The 25,476-nt window shown below is 50.8% G+C and overlaps 1 protein-coding gene across 2 annotated transcripts in view; it reads left to right on the forward strand.

Annotated features, from left to right (window-relative positions):
• Positions 1–21,353, forward strand: part of NARF (nuclear prelamin A recognition factor) — a 30,537-nt gene extending 9,184 nt beyond the window's left edge. The window contains exons 4-11 of one of the 2 annotated variants that reach the window (XM_012502704.2): positions 1,601–1,733; positions 5,687–5,821; positions 11,596–11,714; positions 13,852–13,981; positions 16,511–16,574; positions 17,898–18,035; positions 18,569–18,726; positions 21,002–21,353. In XM_012502704.2, coding sequence (XP_012358158.2) covers positions 1,601–1,733; positions 5,687–5,821; positions 11,596–11,714; positions 13,852–13,981; positions 16,511–16,574; positions 17,898–18,035; positions 18,569–18,726; positions 21,002–21,243 — 1,119 coding nt within the window. In that variant the 3' untranslated portion in view covers positions 21,244–21,353. The remainder of the gene's footprint in view (positions 1–1,600; positions 1,734–5,686; positions 5,822–11,595; positions 11,715–13,851; positions 13,982–16,510; positions 16,575–17,897; positions 18,036–18,568; positions 18,727–21,001) is intronic. The other variant, XM_030828088.1, reaches the window with a different exon arrangement.
• Positions 21,354–25,476: the final 4,123 nt, after the last annotated feature.

Raw genomic sequence — 25,476 nt, forward strand, 5'->3', positions numbered from 1 at the left:
GGTTCAAGCAGTTCTTCTGCCTCAGCCCCCTGAGTAGCTGGGATTACAGCTGCACACCACCATGTCTGGCTAGCTTTTGTATTTTCAGTAGAGATGGGGTTTCTCCCTGTTGGCCAGGCTGGCCTCGAGCTCCTAACCTTAGGCTATCCACTGGCCCAGGCCTCCCAAAGTGCTGGGATTATAGGCGTGAGCCACCACGCCCGGCCCTTGACTCTTTTATCTGAACCTGTCTTCTGTTGCGCTGCCAAGGTCTAGTTTGGGTTTAAGGATATTGATAGCCTTGTGGTTTTATGCTAGTTTATGCAATATTTTTTTAGAACAGTTTGTAGATGAGACTTACAAAACGTCTTGGGCCTGGTTACTTTTTTTTTTTTGTGAGATGGAGTCTCGCTCTGTCACCCAGGCTGGAGTGCAGTGGAGCGATCTCAGCTCACTGCAACCTCCATTTCACTGCAACCTCCACCTCCCAGGTTCAAGCAATTCTTCTGCCTCAGCCTCCTGAGTAGCTGGGATTATAGGCACATGCCACCACACCCAGCTAATTTTTGTATTTTTAGTAGAGATAGGTTTCGCCATGTTGGCCAGGCTGGTCTCGAACTCCTGACCTCAAATAATCCGCCTGCCTCAGCCTCCCACAGTTCTGGGATTACAGGTGTGAGCCACCATGCCCAGCCGGGCTGATGACTTTTAAGAGGCATCTCTGGATACCATTTTAATGTGTGTGTTTTTTTATTGTTGTGTAGTAATTTCAGTTATTCATTGGCCAATGTTGTAGTTTATATTTTCCGTTTAAAATTATTTATGTTTTCCAGATATTTACATTTACTGATACAACATTGTTTTTGAAATTGACAAAGTCTCTTAGATCTGTAGTCATGTCTCTTTTAAGACAGAGTACCGGCCAGGCCAGGTGGCTCATGCCTGTTATCCCAGCACTTCAGGAGGCCGAGGCAGGTGGATCACAAGGTCAGGAGTTTGAGACCAGGCTGCCAATATGGCAAAACCCCGTCTCTACCAAAAAGACAAAAAATTAGCTGGGTGTGGTGGTGGGTCCCTGTAATCCCAGCTACTTGGGAGGCTGAGGCAGGAGAACCACTTGAACCTGGGAGGCAGAGGTTGCAGCGAGCTGAGATCGCGCCACTGCACTGTAGCCTGGGCAACAAGAGTGAAACTCTGTTTTTTGTTTTTGTTTTTTTTTTTTGAGACAGAGTATTACTCTGTCACCCAGGCTAGAGCGCAGTGGCTGTGGCTGTTCCCAAGTATGATTATTGCGCTCTGCAGTCTCAAACTCCTGGCCTCAAGTGATCCTCCTGTTTCAGCCTCCTGTGTAGCTGGAACTGTAGGCATGCACCACCGAAGCCAGCTCATGTTTCATTTTTTAAATCCTGACTTTTAAAAAAATATTTACCAGAAGCCCAAACCTCACCATAATCCTGATTTTTTTTCTCCTTTTTCTTAATTATGTTTGCCAGTGTTTGTCTATTTTATTAGTCTTTGCATAGACCATCTGTTACGTTGTTCTGAATTTCTCATTAAGGTGTGTAACTTTTACTCCTTGTGTAATCAGCAGATACCTGACATTCTGTATTTCTCCTTCTAGAAATGTGATACCTCAAAGCACAAAGTGCTGGTAGTGTCTGTGTGTCCTCAGTCTTTGCCTTATTTTGCTGCTAAATTCAACCTCAGTGTAACTGACGCATCCAGAAGACTCTGTGGTTTCCTCAAAAGTCTTGGTGAGTCGTCTTTGGATAGTTTGGGAATGTATAACTTGAGTTTATAAGCGCCCTTTTTAATCTCTAAAGTTTGTTTTTCAAGGAGGCAGGGTAGATAAGCAACTTCCAAAAGAGTCTCCTGGAACGTAAAAAGACCACGTCCTGTGTGTCATGAAACCCAGCCTCTGATCGGTGGTAGGCGAGTGTCACTTTTCTTCTTTGCTGTGCGCAGATGGGTTTTTTGTTACACAGTGGGAGCTGACCCCGCTGGGACCAAACAGTGACCGCCTTCTGACAACACGGACAGGGACACTGGGACATTCCCATACTGGCCCAGCAACCTCCAAGTCACCCCTTACCCCCAGAGGGTGTGTATTTGATAAACAGTCACTTCTGAAATGATTAGTATCTGGTTTCCCAAGAAGCTCTCTGAAGAGCCGAACAGAAAGGGAATGGGCTTGTGTTCTTTACTTGAGGAATGAAAGGTAGAAATTTAAGAATATAATCAAAGAACTCGGACATCAAGACTGGAATAATACTGCCTGAAATGTTGATGGATGATGCTTCTGCGTCTTCTGCTTTGGTCAAACTGGAACTGCCTCTCTCCATTTGCTTATAGAGGGGCTTTTACAGCCTTGAGCATCCTCATAGCATGATGGTCAGTGTGCAAGTTCAGAAAAGGAAAACTGAGTGAGTTGCCAAATAAGAGTTTTTTGTTGTTTGTTTGTTTTTTGAGATGGAGTCTTGCTCTTGGTGCCCCAGGCTGGAATGCAATGGTGTGATCTCGGCTCACTGCAACCTCTGCCTCCTGGGTTCAAGAGATTCTCCTGCCTCACCCTCCCAAGTAGCTGGGACTACTGGCGCCCGCCACCACTCCCAGCTAATTTTTGTATTTTTAGTAGAGATGATGTTTCACTATGTTGGCCAGGATGGTCTTAATCTCTTGACCTCGTGATCTGCCCACCTTGGCCTCCCAAAGTGCTGGGATTACAGGCATGAGCCGCCGTGCCTGGCCAAGAGTTTCTATTACTATTATTATTATTATTATTTTTTTCTCCTTTTGAGACGGAGTGTCACTCTGTCGCCCAGGCTGGAGTGCAGTGGCGCAATCTCAGCTCACTGCAAGCTCCGCCTCCCGGGTTCACGCCATTCTCCTGCCTCAGCCTCTCCGAGTAGCTGGGACTACAGGCGCCCGCCACCACGCCCGGCTAATTTTTTGTATTTTAAGTAGAGACGGGGTTTCACCGTGGTCTCGATCTCCTGACCTCGTGATCCGCCCGCCTCGGCCTCCCAAAGTGCTGGGATTACAAGCGTGAGCCACCGCGCCCGGCTGAGTTTTTATTATTCTACAGTGGCTTTTAAAAATTGTAAATATTGGTCAAGTTTGGTGGCTCATGCCCGTAATCCCAGCACTTTGGAAGGCCAAGACCAGAAGATTGCTTGAGGCCAGGAGCTGGAGACCAGCCTGGACAACATAGCAAGATCCCATCTCTGCTAAATAAGTACGTAGATGTAGATATATTGGGGATTACTGGTGAAATAAAATGGTATTTGGAATAAGGATCATCAGGACAGGCTTGAAGTCTGAGCAGCAGCCTGGGGGTCCTGATGTTCCCTGTGCCCTAGGTGCCTGGGCTCTAACAGGGCCTGGTCATCTAGCACATAATGTTCTGCAGCTGAAACCCAGCTACAGTGACAGGTGCACACGTGTTAGGTCGCTTCTTCATGCTTGTCATCGTAAAGCCTCGGGTTAGGTTAGTTTTACTGAAGATCAAAGTTGTCAAATGCTGTATTTTCTCATGATGAAAGCCCTCATTTGGGGATAGATTGTTAAAATTATATAACAGAATATTATATATCAACAAAATATACCCACAGTAAAATTGATTGGTTAATGTAATATTTTAAAATTTATAATATTTCTTTTCTTTTGTTTTTGAGATGGAGTCTTGCTCTGTCGCCCAGGCTGGAGTGCCGTGGCACCGTCTCAGCTCACTGCAAGCTCCACCTTCCGGGTTCACGCCATTCTCCTGCCTCAGCCTTCCAAGTAGCTGGGACTACAGGTGCCCACCACCACAACTGGCTAATTTTTTGTAATTTTAGTAAAGATGGGGTTTCACCATGTTAGCCAGGATGGTCTCGATCTCCTGACCTCGTGATCTACCCGCCTCGGCCTCCCAAAGTGCTGGGATTACAGACGTGAGCCACCGCGCCCAGCCTGATATTTCTTATAACTAGTTGCGTTTCCTCTCAGTTTTGTTACCTGGGGACGGGGAGAAACAAAAAATTTAAAATTAAAAAAATCAGGCCGGGCGCGGTGGCTCACGCCTGTAATCCCAACACTTTGGGAGGCCGAGGGGGCAGATCCCCTGAGGTCAGGAGTTTGAGACCAGCCTGGCCTAACATGGCAAAACCCCATCTCCACTAAAAATGCAAAAATTAGGCCGGGCGCGGTGGCTCACGCCTGTAATCCCAGCACTTTGGGAGGCCGAGGCGGGCGGATCATGAGGTCAGGAGATCGAGACTATCCTGGCTAACACGGTGAAACCCCGTCTCTACTAAAAGCACGAAAAATTAGCCGGGCGTGGTGGCGGGCACCTGTAGTCCCAGCTACTTGGGAGGCTGGGGCAGGAGAATGGTGTTAACCCGGGAGGCGGAGCTTGCAGTGAGCCGAGATCATGCCACTGCACTCCAGCCTGGGCAACAGAGCGAGACTCTGTCTCAAAAAAAAAACAAAAATTAGCCCGGCATGGTGGCAGGCACCTGTAATCCCAGCTACTTGGAGGCTGAGGCACAAGAATTGCTCAAACCCGGGAAGCAGAGGTTGCAGTGAGTTGAGATTGCGTCACCACACTCCAGCCTGGGTGACAGAGCAAGACTGTCTCAGAAAAAAAAGGCCGGGTACGGTGGCTCACCCCTGTAATCTCAACATTTGGGAGGCCGAGGCGGGTGGATCACGAGGTCAGGAGATCGAGACCATCCTGGCTAACACAGTGAAACCCGGTCTCTACTAAAAATTCAAAAAAGCAGCCGGGCGTGGTGACGGGCACCTGTAGTCCCAGCTACTCGGGAGGCCGAGGCAGGAGAATGGCGTGAACCTGGGAGGTGGAGCTTGCAGTGAGCCGAGATCATGCCACTGCATTCCAGCCTGGGCGACAGAGCGAGACTCCGTCTCAAAAAAAAAAAAAAAATTAGCGTAAAATTTTAAACCATTATAAAAGTATGCCCAGCCATTCTGTACTTATACTGTACATTCTACTTTTAAACACACCAAGAACCATCACAGACTGAAATTTAATTTGCCCTGGAAGGGAATGCTGTGGTTACGTTGTAATATTTCATTAATTTATATATGGAGTAAGGTATTTTAAAATGTAGATGTAGAGAGAGAAGAAGCACGAGAGAGAACATACATAATTCATTGTGAAAAATTGTACACGCTCATTGTTTACAAAATAAAAGGTAAAGCACACGGTCTTGAACTTAACGCCATTAGGAGTATAAAAGAACCAAGACTGATTTTATTATCTTAGGAGAGACACTTGTAGAATCTATGCTTTAAGTTTGTCTCTTAAACATGTGAAAGCAAAAATGAGTAAGAATGAGGAAGTATTGGCTGGACGCAGTGGCTCATGTCTGTAATTCCAGCACTCTGGGAGGCCAAGGTGGGTAGATCACTTGAGGCCAGGAATTCAAGACCAGCCTGGCCAACATGGTGAAACCTCATCTCTACTAAAAAATACAAAAATTGGCCGGGCATAATGGCGGGCGCCTGTAATCCTAGTTACTCGGGAGACTGAGGTGGGAGGATCACTTGAACCCGGGAGGCGGAGGTTGCAGTGAGCCGAGATTATGCCACTGCACTCTAGCCTGGGTGACAGAACGAGACTCCGTCTCAAAAAAAAAAAAGAGGAAGCCTAAAAGTAGATCTTTCAGTACATGATTTAAGCTGAATATGCTCCTCTCTCCTGCAGGCGTGCACTATGTATTTGATACGACGATAGCTGCGGATTTTAGTATCCTGGAGAGTCAAAAAGAATTCGTGCGTCGCTATCGCCAGCACAGTGAGGAGGAACGCACCCTGCCCATGCTGACCTCTGCCTGTCCTGGTGAGCCCCTGGACCCCCGCTCTGTTGGCCTGAGGTGCCAACAGAGGTTTCACAAGATTCTGCAGGTGCTGGATGAGGTTGGAGGCAGGCAGACCCATCCCACCCAGCCTTGTAGACCAGGAGGGAAGAGCTTGGCCTGATTCACAGAGGGTGTTTGATGTTTTGGGACAGCCAATTTAGTTTTTCATCAGAGTTGCCACACTGGAAAGGCCAGTATGTTTGTTTATTTTATTTATTTATTTATTTTTTGAGACAGAGTCTCACTCTGTCTCCCAGGCTGGAGTGCAGTGGCACGATCTCTGCTCACTGCAAGCTATGCCTCCCGGGTTCAAGCGATTCTCCTGCCTTAGCCTGCCAAGTAGCTGGGACTACAGGCGCCCGCCACCACGACCGACTAATTTCTTTTTGTATTTTTTAGTAGAGACGGTGTTTCACTGTGTTAGCCAGGATGGCCTCGATCTCCTGACCTCGTGATCTGCCTGCCTCAGCCTCCCAAAGTGCTGGGATTACAGGCGTGAGCCACTGCGCCCAGCCGGGTTCAAGCGATTCTTATGCCTCAGCCTCCCAATTAGCTGGGATTACAGGCTAGCGCCACCATGCCTGGCTAATTTTTATATTTTTAGTAGAGATGGGGTTTCACCATGTTGCCCAGGCTGGTCTTGAAATCCTGACCTCAAGTGATCTGCCAGCCTTGGCCTCCCAAAGTGCCGGGATTGCAGATGTGAGCCACCACACCTGTCCTCTAATTTTTTAAATAAATATTTTTAAAAAGAGAAAGAAAAATAGGCCAGGCATGGTGGCTCACAGCCGTAATCCCAACAATTTAGAAGGCTGATGTGGGAGGATTACTTGAGCCCAGGAGTGTGGGACCAGTCTCATCAACATAGTGAGACCTTGTCTCTGCAAAAAAAAAAAAAAAAAAAAAAAAAAAAGCCAGGGGTGGTGGCAACTACCTGTAATCCCAGCTACTACGAATCCTAGCCTGAGGTGTTTGACCCAAGGAGTTAGAGGCTGCAGTGAGCTATGATTCCTCCATTGTACTCCAGCCTGGGCGAAAGACTGAGGTCCTGTCTCTTAAGAAAATCTGTTTTCTCTTGCAAGTACAACATATCTCAGATGTACAAATAATTATGGAATAATATGGCAAATGTGCATGTATCCTTTGCCAGCTTAAAAAAAAATACAGAATAAGAAAATTTCTTTACACTGATATTCAGATACTCTCAGGGAGCACTATTTAAACCACTCTTTAATTGGCTTTTAGATGCCTGAGTTATAGAAGAGATTTATCACATGCTTTTCAATTCTGGAAAAATAGAGAGTTTGGGTTAAGAAATTTTCAATGATGCATAAGGGAATAAGGAAGGAATGGCTATCCTGGCAAACAACACTAGTTAAAAATTATTCTAACTACATGAGGCCTGTGGGAGCATAGGAGAGTTCTATCTAAGCTGGTCGTAGGCTGTATAATTTTTAGGGTTTGGTTCACGTTTCAGTTCTCAATTTATGCTCCCCCCACAATGGTTTCAAATTTTTCTAGCATTTTACATGTCAACCGTTAGTCATTAAGATTATGAGTTAATCAGATGGAACATTGACACTGTGGTTGCTTAGAATATGGACTTACTCTCTAGCCATTTACAGAATATAAAGAGGAAATTTACCATCTGTTCCGTGGGCTGCATTGGTTGGCTCGTTATTTGAGCTGTGTTGTTCACCAGCAACCCACAGCCTGCTGTGATCTCAGCTCCGGATGGGGACAGGGATGTTAGTGACTTCTTTCAGCTGTATGGTTTGCCTTACTGTAAGTGATTCACAGATTTTTGTATCAGAGGTCTAAGTATAAGCCATTTGACACCAGATACAGCCTTTTACTAGACTGTGGGTGTTACATTCAGCTCTTGTGGCATTTTGGGTGTGTTTCCAGGTGTAAAGGGATAATTTCCACACCTGATGGTTTTGGGGGCTGCCAAAACCTGATGGTTTTGGGGGCTCCAGTGACCTGGGAGTATCTGGTGTTTGTGTGCTGAGCCTGCCTCTGTGGTCCCCTTGCTGGAGTGCTTTCCTTTTGGGACCCATTACATGATGCCACACACAACATGGCTTCACAACACCAGTCACACTTGCTCAGTTCCACCCCTAACCAAGGAAGAGGCCGTGTAAAATGATGAAGAACTAAGGCCCATGTCCCCGGAGCAGTGGTTTTTAAATTATAAAAAATTTAGGTTGGGCACAGTGGCTCACGCCTGTAATCCCAGCACTTTGGGAGGCCGAGGTGGGCGGATCACGAGGTCAGGAGATTGAGACCATCCTGGCTAACACGATGAAACCCCGTCTCTACTAAAAATACAAAAAATTAGCCAGGCGTGGTGGCGGGCACCTGTGGTCCCCGCTACTCGGGAGGCTGAGGTGGGAGGGTCACTGGAACCCAGGAGGTCGAGGCTGCAGTGAGCCTTGATTGCACCACTGCACTCCAGCCTGGGTAACAGAGCAACCCTGTCAGTTATACATATATACTACATACATACAGCAAATCTCAAGCTAAAATAGGAAGCAAGGGGCTGGTCTGCAGCTGGGGGCTGGAGAAGAGAAAGGATTTGGTGACACATTTCTCAGAAATGCCGTCACTGAGAAGAGACCTGTCGGCCCCTACCTAGCATTGTATTCACTGCCACAGGCGGAGGGATCACCATTTCTATACAAATCAGCAATCTACTCAGGATTCACATCAGCAGAGTTAGTTCCTTCAGTGACTTGAGAAGGTTCCATCCCAGTAGGAGCTGTCATAAGGAAATCAACAAATGCGAGGAGACTGCGAAAAGTTTGTGAAAGAACAGAATTAAAAGATAAAAAGTATAAACTTTATTTCTCAACGTAAGCTCCATCCTTGTCAAGACACTTTTATTTTTTATTTTATTTATTTATTTATTTATTGAGACAGAGTCTCGCTGTGTCACCCAGGCTGGAGTGCATTGGTGTGATCTTGGCCCACTGCAACCTCCATCCCCCAAGTTCAAGTGATTCTCCCACCTCAGCCTCCTGAGAAGTTGGGATTGCAGGCGCATGCCACCACACCCAGCTAATTTTTGCTTCCGTAGTAGAGATAGCGTTTTACCATTTTGGTCAGGCTGGTCTCAAACTCCTGACCTCAGGTGATCCACCTGCCTCAGCCTCCCAAAGTGCTGGAATTACAGGCACTTGCCACCATGCCCGGCTAATTTTTGTATTCTTAGTAGAGACGGGCTTTCACCATGTTGGCCAGGCCAGTCTCAAACTCCTGACCTCAGGTGATCCGCCTGCCTCGGCCTCCCAAAGTGCTGGGATTACAGCAGTGAGTCACCGCGCCCAGCTAACACTTTTTTGTTTGTTTGTTTTGAGATGGAGTCTCGCTGTGTCGCCCAGGCTGTAGTGCAGTGGCATGATCTCGGCTCCTCTGCCTCCTGGATTCAAGCGATTCTGCTGCCTCAGCCTCCTGAGTAGCTAGGATTACAGGCATGCACCACCACGCCTGGCTAATTTTTGTATTTTTAGTAGAGACGTGGTTTCACTTTGTTGGTCAGGCTGGCCTCGATCTCCTGACCTCGATGATCTACCTTCCTTGGACTCCCAAAGTGCTGGGGTTACAGGTGTGAGCCACCACGCCCAGCACTTTTGAGATGGAGTTTCACTCTTGTTGCCCAGGCTAGAGTGCAATAGCGAGATCTCGGCTCACTGCAACCCCCACCTCCCAGGTTCAAGCCATTCTCCTGCCTCAGCCTCCCAAGTAGCTGGGATTAGAGGCGCCTGCCACCACGCCCGGCTAATTTTTATATTTTCAGTAGAGACAGGGTTTCACCGCGTTGGCTAGGCTGGTCTCGAACTCCCGACCTCAGGTGATCCACCTGCCTCGGCCTCCCAAAGTGTGCTGGGATTAGAGGTGTGAGCCACTGTGCCTGGCCAACACTTTTTTTAAACAGGATCTCGCTTTGTTGCCCAGGCTGGAGTGTGGCGGCTCAATCATGGCTCACGAGAGTTTCAACCTCTTGGGCTCAAGTGATCCTCCCACCTCAGCCTCCTGAGTAGCTGGGACCACAGACGTGCGCCACCACACCCAGCTAATTTATATATATATATATATATATATATATATATATATATATATATATATATATATATATATATATATATATATATATATATATATTTAAGACAGAGTCAGGCCAGGCAGGGTGGCTCACGCCTGTAATCCCAGCACTTTGGGAGGCTGAGGTGGGAGGATCTCCTGAGGTCAAGAGTTCGAGATCAGCCTAACCAACATGGTGAAACCCTGTCTCTACTAAGAATACAAAAATTGGCCACACGTGGTGGCGCACACCTGTAGTCCCAGCTACTTGGGAGGCTGAGGCAGGAGAATCGCTTGAACCCGGGAGCCAGAGGTTACAGTGAGCCGAGATCGTGTGACTGCACTCCAGCCTGGGTGACACAGCAAGACTGTCTCAAAAAGAAAAAACAAAAACAAAAAAAACCAAACAAACAGAAAAACAACACAGAGTCTTGCTCTGTCATCCAAGCTTGGAGAGCAGTGATGCAATCATAGCTGACTCCAGCCTCAAATTCTTGAGCTCAAAGCCATCCTCCTGCCTCAGTCTCCCAAGTAGCTGGGACTACAGGTGTGCACCACCACGCCTGGCTGATTTTTTTATTTTTGTAGAGACAGAGTCTTACCGCGTTGCCCAGGCTGGTCTTGAAATCCTGCCCTCAAGTGTCCCAAAGTGTTGGGATTATAGGCGTGGGATACTGTGCCCGGCCCTGGGGCATTTCTCTCTGTGGCTGCTTCTGTGTCTCTGTGGGTATTTCCTGAGCACACACGGGCGTGTTTATAGGTGAAACTTTGATTGTTAAATGGGATTATCATGTCTGACTATGGGATGTGAGCTGCCTGTCACCCTCTGGGAGACCTTCCCCTCCAGGAGTGGAGTCTACCAAGGTATCTACCCAGCCCCTGTTTGAGGGCAGGTAGCGTGGCTGTCATGTGCACAGGTGTGCAAGTGTCTGTGGGGTCAGGGCCTAAAATCAGTTGCCAGGTCAGCAAGTTCTATGATGTTCTTATGTGCTCTGACTGGGCTGTGCCCCTGCGGGAAAGGAGTAGGCAGGGCTCCTGCGGTGGAATTGCTGTTGTGTGGTCAGCTGCAGTGGTGACTTGTGTTCACCCTGGAAACCACAGCAGCCCTCAACCTCAGGAAAGTGCTCAAATTGTGCGGGCATGTAGTGACACTACAGATTTTGCTATTTATTATGACTTGAGGAGTATAGATTTCTTATATTTTAAAAAGCGTGCAGTTGTTGGGCTGTTAATTTCTAGTCGGTGAGAGAAGTTGGGCAAGCATGTGGCTGCTCTCCCCTGAGCAGTAGCTGCGTGTCCTGGCTGTAAGGACTCTGCAGCTGGCCAGGGGATTCTGCACGGTGCAGCCTGGGCCGCTGCTCCTGCTGCTTTTCAGTGCTTGTTCCCCTTCACCTTTTTGGGGGACCTGTTACCCCGACTCTTACTTATTTGTCGGCCTTGCAGGGACGCTCCCATTTCCCAATAGCCTCCAGGCCTGTAGGTTCCCATGACCCACAGCCGGGCCACCAAGGACAGGTTTTGGGTCCAGCACGAGCTCCTGGTAAGGCCTGGGGAAAAGGTGTCCTGGCTTCACCCTGGGGCGGCAGGGACTCGAGCTCAGCGTTCCCTGGTGCATTACAGGAAGACCAGAGGAAGCAGTAAGGAGCTGACCTTGGATCCCTTCCCTCCTCAGGCTGGGTCCGATACGCCGAGCGGGTGCTGGGTTGCCCCATCACTGCCCACCTCTGCACCGCCAGGTCCCCCCAGCAGGTCATGGGCTCTTTGGTGAAGGATTATTTCGCCAGACAGCAGGTAAGCTGACCTCTCTCTGGAGGACAGGAAGGGCAGGTGAGGGAGGACCATGGCACAGGGGCCCAGGAAGGGGAGGTTCCCCATCTGTCCAGCGTGGTCATGGCCCCCCAGATGAGCAAAAAGGAAGCTGTGGCTTCAGGAAACATCAGCAGTGCTGTTTCTCACCAATGCCCATCTCTGTTCCTCCCTTCCTTCCTCTTACAACCTTTTTCTTTCTTCTTAACCTTTTCTGTGGCATCTGGTGGTTCTCCTGGGCCCATTCGGGGTAGAGTAGAAATGCTGCCCACCCTGCTGAGAATGAGGCCCCGAACCTTGCCCAGAGATGCTGCCTGCCTGCTGTTGGGATGCCTCACCCAAGGAGGCCTAGAGTGGCCTGTGCCCGGAGGCTGAGGGCCGCTGTCATTTAGGGAGCCAAACCTGGCCTCTGCCCTGGCCTTTCCCTCGGACCGTGGGCATCACATGACTTCCTTAGCCACTTCTGTGAGATTCCGCAGTGGCCATGATGCTGTCCTCCACTTGATGGAGTGAGTCCCGGCCTGAGGTTCCTGCGTGCCCCCTGCCTCGGCCCATCGTGTTCTCCCTTCCCACAGCCCTCTGCGGCCCCCAGGTCCTCCCAGAACTCCCTGATGTCTCCAAGGCCACCCTCAAAGGGACCCTAATCCCATGGTTTATTCTCCAGCCGCTGGCATGCCCCACACTGCTCTTCTCAATCAGACTTTACACCTCTCTCCAGGGGAGCAGCCATGTCCAGGCACTGTGGTAACTGGAGTAGAGGGCAACATCAGGATCTTTCAGACATTTGAAGTCAGCCTAAAGAGGCACGCGCATTTGGCAGCCTTGTTATCTTAGCAATAGGCAGTGTTTTCTTTCTACCCATAAAGTCATAATTTGGCAAATTATAAACATGATGTCAGAGTATACACGTTCAGTTTAGGCAGGACCGAAAAATGAGCTATAGGACTTTATGTCTGTCCCTTGCCCTGCCCCCACCTGAAGAGAGCCATGTGTTTCTAGATCTTCCACGCGCTGCCGTCTCCCCTGGCTGGAGCTCAGAGCTATGTGTCCTCCTGTAGGTGCTGTGAGGGGCAGCCGCAGTGACCTGGCCTCCAGCAGCCCCTCACCTGACCACCTGGCACAGCTGCAACCAGGGGCGGGTTTCCTCTTTTGCTCCGCCCCTGCCCTGAGTGGGTCCTTTCCACCCAGACCTCACCACAGGGTCACTTGGCAACTGCCGGCTCTTGGCTTTGCCAACAGTTCAGGCCCAGCCACAGGCACCTGCTCTGTGTGGACCCAGGAGAGGGGTAGCTTGGGTGTGCATCGCTTGGGAAGATTGAGGAAAGTCTGTGGGTGAAGTAGCCACACACACACTCAGGCCTCCCGCAATGGCTCCATGCCGGACCAGCAACGGCTCCATGACGGCTGGACTTCCTCTTACCTGTTTTGTGCCCATGTGCACAGGTTCAGGAGGAAATGGGCTCAGCCTTCCCGGTTCTTCCAGGAGGCTCCACTGGCTGGGGGGCTTTGCAGATGGTTTGGGAGGACCACACCCAGTCCCGAGGGAGGCAGCAGACAGACACGGATGGGGTGCTGATGCTCGGTAGAGTTGAAGAGGGGATGGGAGCCAGATGTGGCTACAGCAGTTTCATCTGTGGGGCCCGGCCTCAGACCCACAACAGTCCCAGCCCCAAGAAAGTGCCGCATGCAGCCAGGCCCAATGGCTCATGCCTGTAATTCTAGCACTTTGGAGGCCGAGGCGGGCAGATTGCTTGAGCTCAGGAGTTTGAGACCAGCCTGGGCAACACGGTGAAACCCCATCTCTACTAAAGTACAAAAAATTAGCCAGGCGTGACGACGTGCGCCTGTAGTCCCAGCTACTCGGGAGGCTGAGGCAGGAGAATCGCTTGAACCCGGGAGGCGGAGGTTGCAGTGAGCTGAGATCGCGCCACTGCACTCCAACCTGGGTGACAGAGCAAGACTCTGTCTCGGAAAAAAAAAAAAAAAAAAAAGTGCCGCATGCAGTGTCTGGAGGGCAGCAGCAGGGGGGCATTCGGTCTCCCATCCCTCTTGTCCTGGGCACCAAGCGTAAGCTGCCGTCACCTCTCCACCAGCCCTAAATATGGGTGCCCCTCTCCCACAGAACCTGTCTCCAGAGAAGATTTTCCACGTCATCGTGGCCCCTTGTTATGACAAGAAGCTGGAGGCTCTTCAGGAAAGCCTTCCCCCTGCTTTGCATGGCTCCCGGGGCGCTGACTGCGTGTTAACATCAGGTGAGAGGTGGGCGGGGGTGCACCTGGGTGCTGGGGAAATCTCCGACTGGCCAGTACACACCAGAGCCAGGCAGATCTGTGTCCCAGAGCCATCTCAGTGCCTGCCAATGTGGTCCCTTGTCTGAAATTACTGACAGCTGAGGGTCCTAGGGGCTTAATTGCAGGTGAAGAGAAGGGTCATGTTCGATCTAGCCTCCTGTCTCCTCTGTGCATCTTCCTCAAGATAAATTGGGTCTCAGCTGGGCGCAGTGGCTCACGCCTGTAATCTCAGCACTAGGAGGCCAAGGCAGGTGGATCACCTGAGGTCAGGAGTTCGAGACCAGCCTAACCAACATGGAGAAACCCCGTCTCTACTAAAAATACAAAAAACTAGCCGGGCGTGGTGGCACATGCCTGTAATCCCAGCTGCTCGGGAGGCTGAGGCAGGAGAATCGCTTGAACCTGGGAGGCAGAGGTTGCAGTAAGCCGAGATCGCGCCATTACACTCCAGCCTGGGCAACAAGAGTAAAACTTTGTCTCAAAAAAAAAAAAAAAAAAAAAAGATAAATCAGGTCTCTGGGAGAACACTCGGGCAGTATGGTGGCCCTAACTTTACATTATAGTCCATGTAAGGTACTTATTTCTTGGTAGGAAAGTTGTCTATAGCCATAGCGGGTCTCCTTCTCACAAACCAAGTCTGCACTTAAAACACAAGTGAAGTTTTTTTCATTCAGAGTAAAATGAAAAAGGCACATTTGCTCCAGTGATACTGCCTTTACCACGGTATCGGCCACTCCTTTCAGGCGTTAAGAACCTACAGTGAGTTCTGTGTGTGTTGTGGATGGAAGGCATTCCCTGGAATTATGTGGAACCCATTCAGAAGAATGTTGACATCAGTTGGTGGGGGAAGCTTAAGACTTTGTTAAAATTCTGGTGGAACTGTTTTAATTGGTCTCTGAAAACAGGTCCCTGCAGGTATTTAGATCAGTGGTAGATGAGGCAGAGAGGTCAGCTCTCAGGGACAATCTTTAAGGGCGCCAATGTCCCTCACAGGCCCCTGACTTGAAATTCTAGCACGCAGATGCCTCTGGAAAGGTCCCCACCCCATAGGCACAGGCTCCCTGAGGGGTGATGTGGCAGGGGTGTTAAAGGATGAGGGATAGAAGGGTCCTCAGCACTGCCGTCCTTCACTCTCAGAGGAAGGGCCCAGGGGCCATCTGCTTATGTTGACAAAATAAAAACATGCGTGGCGGGCTGTCAGAAGAACCATGTTTAGCCATCTTTCTTCTGAATGCAGATTTATAGGAAATTATGCTATTTTCTTACCTGTGTTTCCAGCCATCTCATAGCATCTGATGTGATGCCACAGCCATGGTTTTAGAGGCTCAGTTTTTCTATTAAGGGTTTTTTCAGGCATCCTCACGTAAAAGGAAATACAGAAAGAAAGTGGTTCTCACTTTCAGTTGATCTCATTGCAGAATAAACAATTGTCATATAAATGTAGCTGGGTACAGTGTCTCAGGTCTCTAATTCCAGCCACTCAGGAGGCTATGGCTGGAGGATCACTTGAGCTCAGGAGTTTGAGACCTTGCTGGGAAACACAGTGAGACCTCGTCTCTTTTTTTTTTTTTTTTTTTTTTTTTTTTTTTTTGAGACGGAGTCTCAGTCTGTTGCCCAGGCTCTGCAGTGGCTCCATCTCGGCTCACTATGACCTCCACCTCCCAGGATCAAGCGATTCTCCTCCCTCAGCCTCCCGAGTAGCTGAGATTATAGGCGCGCCCCACCACACCAGGCTAATTTTTGTATTTTTAGTAGAGAGGGGGTTTCGCCATGTTGGCTAGACTGGAGACCTTGTTTCTTAGAAAAGGGCTGGGCGCAGTGGCTCACACGTGTAATCCCAGCACTTCAGGAGGCTGAGGCACACTGGTCACCTGAGGTCAGGAGTTCGAGACCAGCCTGGCCAACATGGTGAAACCCCCATCTCTACTAAAAACACAAAAATTAGCCTGGCGTGGTAGTGTGCACCTGTAATCCCAGCTAGTCAGGAGGCTGAGGCAAGAGAATCGCTTGAACCCGGGAGGCAGAGGTTACAGTGAGCCAAGATCGCACCACTGGACTCCAGCCTGGGTGGTGGAGGTGAGACTCCATCTCAAAAAAAAAAAAAAATGCAACCAGTGTATATTTCATCATCCTATCTCTGTGAGCTTGTTATACACAAAAGTTTTCTGTTTGTTTCAAGCAAAGTGGGCCAAAAGAGTTTACAGATTTTCCACATGGGAAAATCATGGAGAGATTGTTTACATAAATCCCACAGTTCAAGGGCAGAAAGAGGAATGGAAAGAGGAATTAGAATTGAATTCTGCTTACATTTTATTAGTGTTTCATTTTATTGGCCTCACTTTGCCCTTTAATGGACTCCTGCTGTCTGTGATGGAGATTTCATAGGAGGGAGGTCATCCAGGGTCACTAATGTCAAATTTCCTGCAGGGGAAGAAAAGTTCCTGCGGCTATCTGTGTCTTTTCAGTGTCTCTTACTTCGTTTGTCTGCAGGTGAAATTGCTCAAATAATGGAGCAAGGTGACCTCTCAGTGAAAGATGCTGCCGTCGACACTCTGTAAGTGGCTTCTCTGGGGAGAGTCCTCTGGGGGGCAGGACCTCTTGTCAGACCTGCCAGCCCCCTGCCAGGCCCAGGGCTGCCCTGCTTTATGACGAGGCCATGTGAAGCACTGCAATGCAGTCCCCCAGGCCCCTGCCACAACCCTCAGTCACCCTCCTAGCTGTTGAATGGGATACCATTCACCAGGGCTGCCAGGGAGTTGGAAGGCTTGGCCGGCTTCCGTGGTGTGATTGCCACCCTAAACCCTCGAAGAAGAACGAAATGCACAAACAGCGTTGTCCTCACTGGCGCAGGGCCGTTCATGTGTGCACCAGCCCCCTTCTTCCTGAGTGCCATCTGTGCCTCACGTTCCATGTGGCCTATGGGGCAGTGGGGCAGCTCCCTCAGGCCCCTTTGCACCAAGAGTGGCAGGCTGGGTTCTGCTGGGGGCGGTGACCTTGATACCCAGCAAGGCCTAGGGCTCCTGCTGCACCCCAGGCACTGGGCAGAGAGCACCACAAAGGCAGCAGCGTGTGTCCTCACCAACACTCCGCATCCCAGGTGCTGCATTCGTACCCTTTTGGGGGAAGGTAAGATAGAAGTTTACAGAATTTAAGCATCTGTGGGGCCAGGCGTGGTGGCTCACACTTATAATCACAGTACTTCGGGAGGCTGAGGTAGGAGGATCGCTTGAGTATAGGAGGCCGGGGCTACAGTGAGCTATGATTGTGCCACTCCACTCCAGCCTGGGAGACAACAAGACCCTGTTGGGCATGGTGGCTTATGCCTGTAATCCCAGCACTTTGGGAGGCCGAGGCGGGTGGATCACCTGAGGTGCGGAGTTCAAGACCAGCCTCACCAACATGGAGAAACCCGGTCTCTAATAAAAATATAAAATTGGCTGGGCATGATGGTGCAAGCCTGTAATCCCAGCTACTCAGGAGGCTGAGGCAGGAGAATTGCCTGAACCCGGGAGGCAGAGGTTGCTGTAAGCCGAGATCATGCCATTGCACTCCAGCCTGGGCAACAATAGTGAAACTCCGTCTCAAAAAAAAAAAAAAAAAAAAAACAGAAAAAGCCCGTAAGCATCTGGAGCACCTGCAAGAGCCTGTGCATGGGCTCGGCGCGACTGAGAGTCTTCCGCCTGGCCCGAGCATCAGGCAGGCCCTCCCGAGACCCCTCAAGATGCTAGAAATGGGACTTTCTCCAAAGTTTAAACACCTGTAGAGGATTTAGCTTCTTTGGTGGTGAACTTGGATTGTGATGCCCTCTGGAAGTCTGGTTTCACTCTTACTGTACATCGGCATTCATGAAGGACTTGTATTTTCTCTGCCTGGTGAGGTTTGGAGACTTGAAGGAGGACAAGGTGACGCGCCATGATGGAGCCAGCTCGGACGGGCACCTGGCACACATCTTCAGACATGCGGCCAAGGAGCTGTTCAACGAGGATGTGGAGGAGGTCACTTACCGAGCCCTGAGGTGTGGGGCAGCATCCACAGCCTGTCTGTGCCTGTGGTTAGCACGTGTGCATGGTGTGCCTGTGTGGATCTGTGCATGTGGCGGTTCTGTGTATGGAGTTTATACAAGTCAAAATCAAAAGGACTTTTTGTGTGTTATTTTGCTGACATTCCAAACTTACATTAGAAAGTGTTCTTGGCCGGGTGCAGTGGCTCATGCTTGTAATCCCAGCACTTTGGGAGGCCGAGGCGGGCGGATCATGAGGTCAGGAGATCGAGACCATCCTGGCTAACACGGTGAAACCCCGTCTCTACAAAAAATACAAAAAATTAGCCGAGTGTGGTGGTGGGCGCCTGTAGTCCCAGGTGCTTGGGAAGCTGAGGCAGGAGAATGGCGGGAACCCGGGAGGCAGAGGTTGCAGTGAGCCGAGATGGTGCCACTGCACTCCAGCATGGGCAACAGAGCAAGACTCCGTCTCAAAAAAAAAAAGAAAGTGTTCTTAAGTCACAGATAAAGGACTTGATGGATCAAAATTCTCTGTGTCCATTTTGTAGAAACAAAGACTTCCAAGAGGTCACCCTTGAGAAGAACGGAGAGGTGGTGTTACGCTTTGCTGCGGCCTATGGCTTTCGAAACATCCAGAACATGATCCTGAAGCTTAAGAAGGGCAAGTTCCCGTACCACTTTGTGGAGGTCCTCGCCTGTGCTGGAGGTGAGGCGCCAAGAGCAGCACCTTGCTCTGTCCCCCATGGGTGCTCAGGCCACACTGGTCCTGCAGCCACCAGAGAGAGGGTGCTCTTGGCCACCCAGAGCCTCTCTCAGCCCCAAGAGCTTTGTAGGGTGTAGATGCTCCCGTGGGGCTTGTGCTGGGACATTCTAGGCTCCATTGGTTTTGCTCTTTTCCTCACCCCACGTAGCATGTGGGCATTCTCTTGGGGACGTGCCCTCAGGAGGCCCCACATGGCACCAGGTGAGAGTCAGCCTGTGGCAGCTGGCTTAGAGAACAAATCACAAGAGTTGAGGCTGCCCTGCCTAGGAGAAACACCCCTGCCTCCTGCCAGGCACCAAGCACGAGCCTGCTCTGTCCTGAGTGATGGGAGAGAGCAGTGAGAGGTGGAAGCGGGAAGGGGTGTGACCCAGCCTGGGCCTGAGGGGCTCCCTTGCTGCGTGGAGGGAGGGTGGGCCACTGTGGGCTGCGATCATCCAGGCAAGTGAGGAAGGATCCCCACCTGGGGCAGGGGGCGTGAGAGGACAAGAGGAGGCCAGGACACGGTGGGGGTCTCCGGGAAGGACTTGCTGAGGGTGTGTGGCAGGGAAGAAGGGGACCCCCTGCCCCTGACCCATGGTGGTCCATCTGCGCCCCTGGTGGGGAACCGAGGACCTTTGTGCCATTGTGAGTCGGGGGGGCACCACGAGGGACTCGAGTGGAAATGCCAGGTGCAAGTCAGTTGGAGGAGCGGCTCCACTGATGTTAGACAAGTGAGACAAGGTGTGAAGCCACAGGATGGAAGGGGCCCCTGGGCAGGGCACAGATAAGGGTGTGTCTTTCAACACGAAGGATCTCGTAGAGGAGGGGAGGTCCCAGCCAGCACTGACGAGGACGGTGAGGGCAGAAAGGCGAGCATGTGGCCTTGGAGGCCTCACTGAGCATTCCAGGGGCATGGAAGGGTCAGTCCCACAGCTGGGCTGAGGAGCAGCCAGGAGGTGGGCTGTGAAGCAGGGCCTCTGGGAGGGCCTCTGCATGCAAGCGGGTGGAGCTGGGGCCTGAGGAAGGAGAAGGTGCAAGCCAGCCCCCTGGGAAAGTGGAGGTTGGAGACCAGCTGGGGTGCCACCCTGGAACCCATGGGGAGTGAGGTTTAACCAGGGAAATTTGCTCCAGATTGTTTGAAATGAACTCTTACACTACTAAGAGTGACATCATGTAACACGCTGGAGAGTAAGTAGCATTAATAGATAGGAGACACATTTTCACTCAGGCCAGTGTTGGGTGTGTGGGCTCACGGCTGGGCTCACAGCTCAGCTGCCTCCGGTGCAGCCTCCAGGCAGGGCCCAGCACACTTAACACGTGTGGTGCAGGCAGGAGTGGTTTAACTGCTTGTTCACAATTCCTGTGCTATTCTGGTTTTGCCAAATTCCAAGAGAAGTTGGAAATCGGGATTTGCATATAAAGCCACCCAGTTCTAAAAGGTTGGCAACTTAGGTTTTAGGTAAAACCATTTTATGGGTGATGTAAATGGGTAAGAATGAGAGGCACAGGAGTCCAGGTGCAGTGGCTCACGCCTTTAATCCCAGCACTTTGGGAGGCCGAGGCGGTTGGATTACCTGAGGTCAGGAGTTTGAGACCAGCCTGGCCAACATGGTAAAACCCTGTCTCTACTAAAAATACAAAAATTAGCCAGGCATGGTGGCACACACCTGTAACCCCAGGTACTTGGGAGACTGAGGCGGGAGTATCGCTTGAGCCCAGGAGATGGAGGTATGGAGGTTGCAGTGAGCCGAGATTAGGCCACTGCACTGTAGCCTGGCCAACAGAGAGAGACTCTGTCTCGGGAAAAAAAAAAAAAAAAAAAAAGAGAGGCACATGGGGCTGTGAGTCTGGGATCAGTGTCCCTGACAGCCTTGGGGAAGACCTTGGCCTGTGCAGCCAGCCCTAGCCTTAGGCCACGCAACATTCCACGTCCCCTTTATTCCTCTCCTGCTTCCAAACTGTCTTCCCTGTGAGGCAAAGGCTTCCTTAAGACTATCCCGGCTGGGTGTGGTGGCTCACGCCAGTAGTCCCAGCTTGAAGTAGGATTGCTGCTTGAAGCCAGGAGTTCAAGACCAGCCTGAGCAACATAGCGAGACCTGCCCCTCTCCCCGCAATCTCTACAAAAAATTTAAAAATTAGCCGGGCAAGGTGGTGTGTGTCTGTAGTTCTAGCTGCTTAGGAGGCTAAGGCGGAAAGATTGCCTGAGCCCAGGATAAACTTACCTGTGTTTATCTTTCAGGATGCTTAAATGGCAGAGGCCAAGCCCAGACTCCAGATGGACATGCGGATAAGGCCCTGCTGCGGCAAATGGAAGGCATTTATGCTGACATCCCTGTGCGGCGTCCAGAGTCCAGTGCACACGTGCAGGAGCTGTACCAGGAGTGGCTGGAGGGGATCAACTCCCCCAAGGCCCGAGAGGTGCTGCATACCACATACCAGAGCCAGGAGCGCGGCGCACACAGTCTGGACATCAAGTGGTGAAGTCAGGCCGGGGCCTTCCAGCTGCTCTTGGGGCTAGAGCCAAGAGTCTCTCAGTAGAGGGAGGGGCTGCCCTGAGTGGAGTATTAAAGACACTTAAGAGAACTGCTCAATGGGTTACTTTGGTTTCTCAAGAGTTCCCTGTTACCCCGTTTATTGGAGGCCCCTTAGGCAGTTTCATGTGGTGCTAGCTTCATAATAGGTGTGAGATTGGAACTTTTTTTTTCTTTTTTTTTTTTTGAGACGGAGTCTCACTCTGTCACCCAGGCTGGAGTGCAATGGCGCGATCGCAGCTCACTGCAACCTCTGCCTCCCGGGTTCAAGCGATTCTTCTGCCCCAGCCTCCCAAGTAGCTGGGACTACACGCGCACACCACCATGCCCAGCTAATTTTTGTATTTTTAGTAGAGATGGGGTTTCACTATGTTAGCCAGGCTGGTCTTGAACTCCTGACCTCCTGATCCACCTGCCTTGGCCTCCCAAAGTGCCAGGACTGCAGGCGTGAGCCACCGTGCCTGGCAGATTGGAATGTTTTAACATGAGAGGAGCACTTCTCCAATTTATCCCTTCATCCTAAGATTGTGAAAAAGTCCTAAAGAGTGGGAATGGAGACAGACTACTGTATTTTAGGTTTAAAAAGAAAAATCCAGAAAGTGTCCTGTGAAGAGCTAAGACCCCCAGAGGTTCTAACACACATGCCTTGGAGGTGATTTGATGTGGGAGTGTGATGGGGAGGGTGAGGGCAGAGGGCGGGGTGGCTGTGCCTGTGGACTCCTGTGGCCCTGGGGTGGTTAGGGCAGGCAGTCCACAGTCCCAGATCCCTGCCCATTTTGGCTCTTACTTTTACCCACTCATATTTTCCTTGAAAATGTTTTTGCCAGAACATTAATAACTGTCAGCCTTTTAAAATCAGGAGACTCATACAAATCCGGATTTTCAGGTTTTCTTAGAAAAACTGTAGTTTCTGACAACAGTAGGCCCCATTCCTCACAGCCAGTCACCACCCTCCTCCCATTCCTCACAGCTAGTCACTACACCACCCTCCTGGACCATAGTCAGGGCCCTGGAGGCCTGGCGACCCAGGCCCCAACTCAAACTTGTACATTCATTCTTTGAGTTGGGCTCGCATTGAGGCAAGGAAAGGGCCTGACAAGGGTGGCAGACATGAGAATGGAAAATTGAAAAGGCTGCCCGCACCAGCTGGGTGGGTGTGGGGGGCCCCAGCTCATCATCAGCACCGTCGTGGGGTGGGAGTCGGGGGTAAAGGTTCCGTCTGACCCTGAGGGGTTAAGGATGCTCAGGTGGCCCAGCCTCCCGCAGAACACTTCCCCGTCACCCTTCGTAGACAGGTTTCTTCTCACTCACGGCCCTGACCCATCCACTCTCCATGAAGCCCTGTGTGCTCAGGGTGATGGATCCCCCTCCATTCTGGCACTGCACTGCAGGCGTGAGCTTGCCTTAAAAAGAAAGGAGAGGGCAGGGCGCGGTGGCTCACGCTTGTAATCCCAGCACTTTGGGAGGCCGAGGCGGGCGAATCACGAGGTCAGGAGATCGAGACCACGGTGAAACCCCGTCTCTACTAAAAATACAAAAAATTAGCCGGGCGTGGTGGCAGGCGCCTGTAGTCCCAGCTACTCGGAGAGGCTGAGGCAGGAGAATGGCGTGAACCCGGGAGGCGGAGCTTGCAGTGAGCCGTGATTGCGCTACTGCACTCTAGACTCCAGCCTGGGTGACAAAAAAAAAAATACAAAAATTTAGCCAGGCATGGTGGCACGCGCCTGTAGTCCCAGCTACTCGGGAGGCTGAAGCAGGAGAATCGCTTGAACCTAGCAAGTGGAGGTTGCAGTGAGCAGAGATCATGTCACTGCACTCCAGCCTGGGTGACAGACAGAGGCTCCATCAATAAATAAACAAAATAACAGTACACCACACATACTAACTTGCGAATGTGTGAAGGGGTTCTGTCCTGAGAACACACATCTCTTCAGCTACTTTTGCTGTGTTATTAGCAATTTGAGTGTTATTTCTTCTTGAACTTCCAGAATTTGTCAGGACAATTGCATATGTTTCAGATGTGCAAAGCCTTGATGTGACTTCACACTCCAGGGATCACAGTTGGTGCTGCCACAGGCGTGTGCCCTGCAAGCACAGGCATTCCAAGAAATGGTTCACTGTAGCAAAATTTCTGCTGCGGGGCAGGGACCAGCTCCATAGAATCTGCCCTCCAGGAGGGATTTCCCATCCTGACCAGCATTCAAGGGTAGGTTCTCTGCTCACACTATGGGAGTCAGATATTCGGAGAATGTTCCAGACTGTGTGCTGGGAAGTATTTCAAAGCTTGATCTCCCCGAGCCTTGTGTGCTCCTCTTGCCTGGGGCTAGGGGTCAGGAGCCTCGTGGGTCAACTTCTGGCCAGGTGAGCACCTGGCAGCTGGCCATAGCATAGCTGGGTCGAAGGGACTGCAGAGCCCAGCACACCCCCATGCCTCCTCCACTGCTTCCCCAGGAGGCAGGGTGGACACTGCCCTACCTGGGGCCCTATGGCTGGGCCTCAGATCTTCCCAGCCAGCCTCTTTGGCCAGGTGAACTCAAACTCCTGGACTCCAGGGATCATTCCACCTCAGCCTCATGAGAAGCTGGGGACTACAGGCATGAGCCACTGTGCCCAGCCAAAAAAAAAAAAAAAAAAAATTTTTTTTTTTTTTTTTTTTTTTTTTTTTTTTGAGAGAGAGTCTTACTCTGTCGCCCAAGCTGGAGTGCAGTGGTGTGATCTCAGCTCACTGCAACTTCCACCTCCCAGCTTCAAGCAATTCTCCTGCCTCAGCCTCCCAGGTAGCTGGGATTACAGGTGCTCACCACCACGCCCGGCTAATTTTTGTATTTTTAGTAGAGACGAGGTTTCACCATGTTGGCCAGGCTGGTCTCGAACTCCTGATCTCAAATGATCCACCCTCCTCGGCCTCCCAAAGTGCTAGGATTACAGGCATAAGCCACTGCACCCAGCCAAAAGATTTTTCTAAAATTATGGCTGTGGAGGTGTGGAGTCACTGGTAGCAGGGGCAAGAGGTGTAGACTTGATCACGCAGTGTCGGCAATAGCCGCTGGAGACCTGGGTCCCAGGTCCTGCCTCCCCACCCTCTACCACCACCCCCAGTGGAGGCAAAGACCTTGACTCTCAGTCTCCAGCTTTCTTCCCTCTACCAAGTCCCCTAGCCCAGACACTCACACTCTCTGATTCCGTAGACAGCGGGGACTAAAATACCTGTGCTGTGATCATGGTCAGTCAACCCATGAAAAGATGCACAGGCCGGGCACAGTGGCTCTCGCCTTCAATCCCAGGGCTTCAGGAGGCCAAGGCTGGTGGATCACTTCAGGCCAGGAGTTTGAGACCACACTGGGCAGCATGGCAAAACCGCATCTGTACAAAAAATACAAAAATTAGCTGAGTGTGGTGGTGCACACCTGTAGTCCCAGCTACTTGGGAGGCTGAGGTGGGAGGACTGCTTGAACCTGGGAGGTTGAGGCTGCAGTAAGCCGAGATTGTACCACTACTACACTCCAGCCTGGGTGACAGAGTAAGACCCTGTCTCAAAAAAAAACAAAAAAAACAAAAAGATACCCAGCATAACACTGCAATGAGATGCCACCACGTACCCACTGGAGTGACTGTGATGAAAGAAAAGGGTGGTCATGGCCGGGCGCGGTGGCTCACCCCTGTAATCCCAGCAGTTTGGGAGGCTGAGGCAGGCGGATCACCTGAGGTCAGGAGTTCAAGACCAGTCTGGCAACATGGTGAAACCCTGTCTCTATTAAAAATACAAAAATTAGCTGGGCTTGATAGTGGGTGCCTATAATCCCAGCTACTCAGGAGGTTGAGGCAAGAGAATCGCTTGAACTCAGGAGGCAGAGGTTGCAGTGAGCTGAGATCGCACCACTGCACTCCAGCCTGGGCAACGAGCGAAACTCCATCTCAAAAAACAAAGAAGTGTGGTCATGCCAAGAGTTGGGAAGAGCAAGTGGGACCCTGCTACATGGCTGGCGGGGTACAGAATGGGGCAGTCACTTTGGAAAGGTTTGGCAGTTTCTTAACGTTTGTCCAAGGAGCACTGGCGATGTTGGTGAGGAATGGTGTTAGGAATCAGCATCTGGGCACTGGCTGTGCATGTTGCTACTGGAATGTCGTCATTTCTCAGCATCTCAGGGGACTGAGCCAGGAAACGTGTGTGCACTTGGCCCGT

Source organism: Nomascus leucogenys, chromosome 14 (assembly GCF_006542625.1).
Source record: "Nomascus leucogenys isolate Asia chromosome 14, Asia_NLE_v1, whole genome shotgun sequence".
In the NCBI taxonomy this organism is placed as follows: domain Eukaryota; kingdom Metazoa; phylum Chordata; class Mammalia; order Primates; family Hylobatidae; genus Nomascus; species Nomascus leucogenys.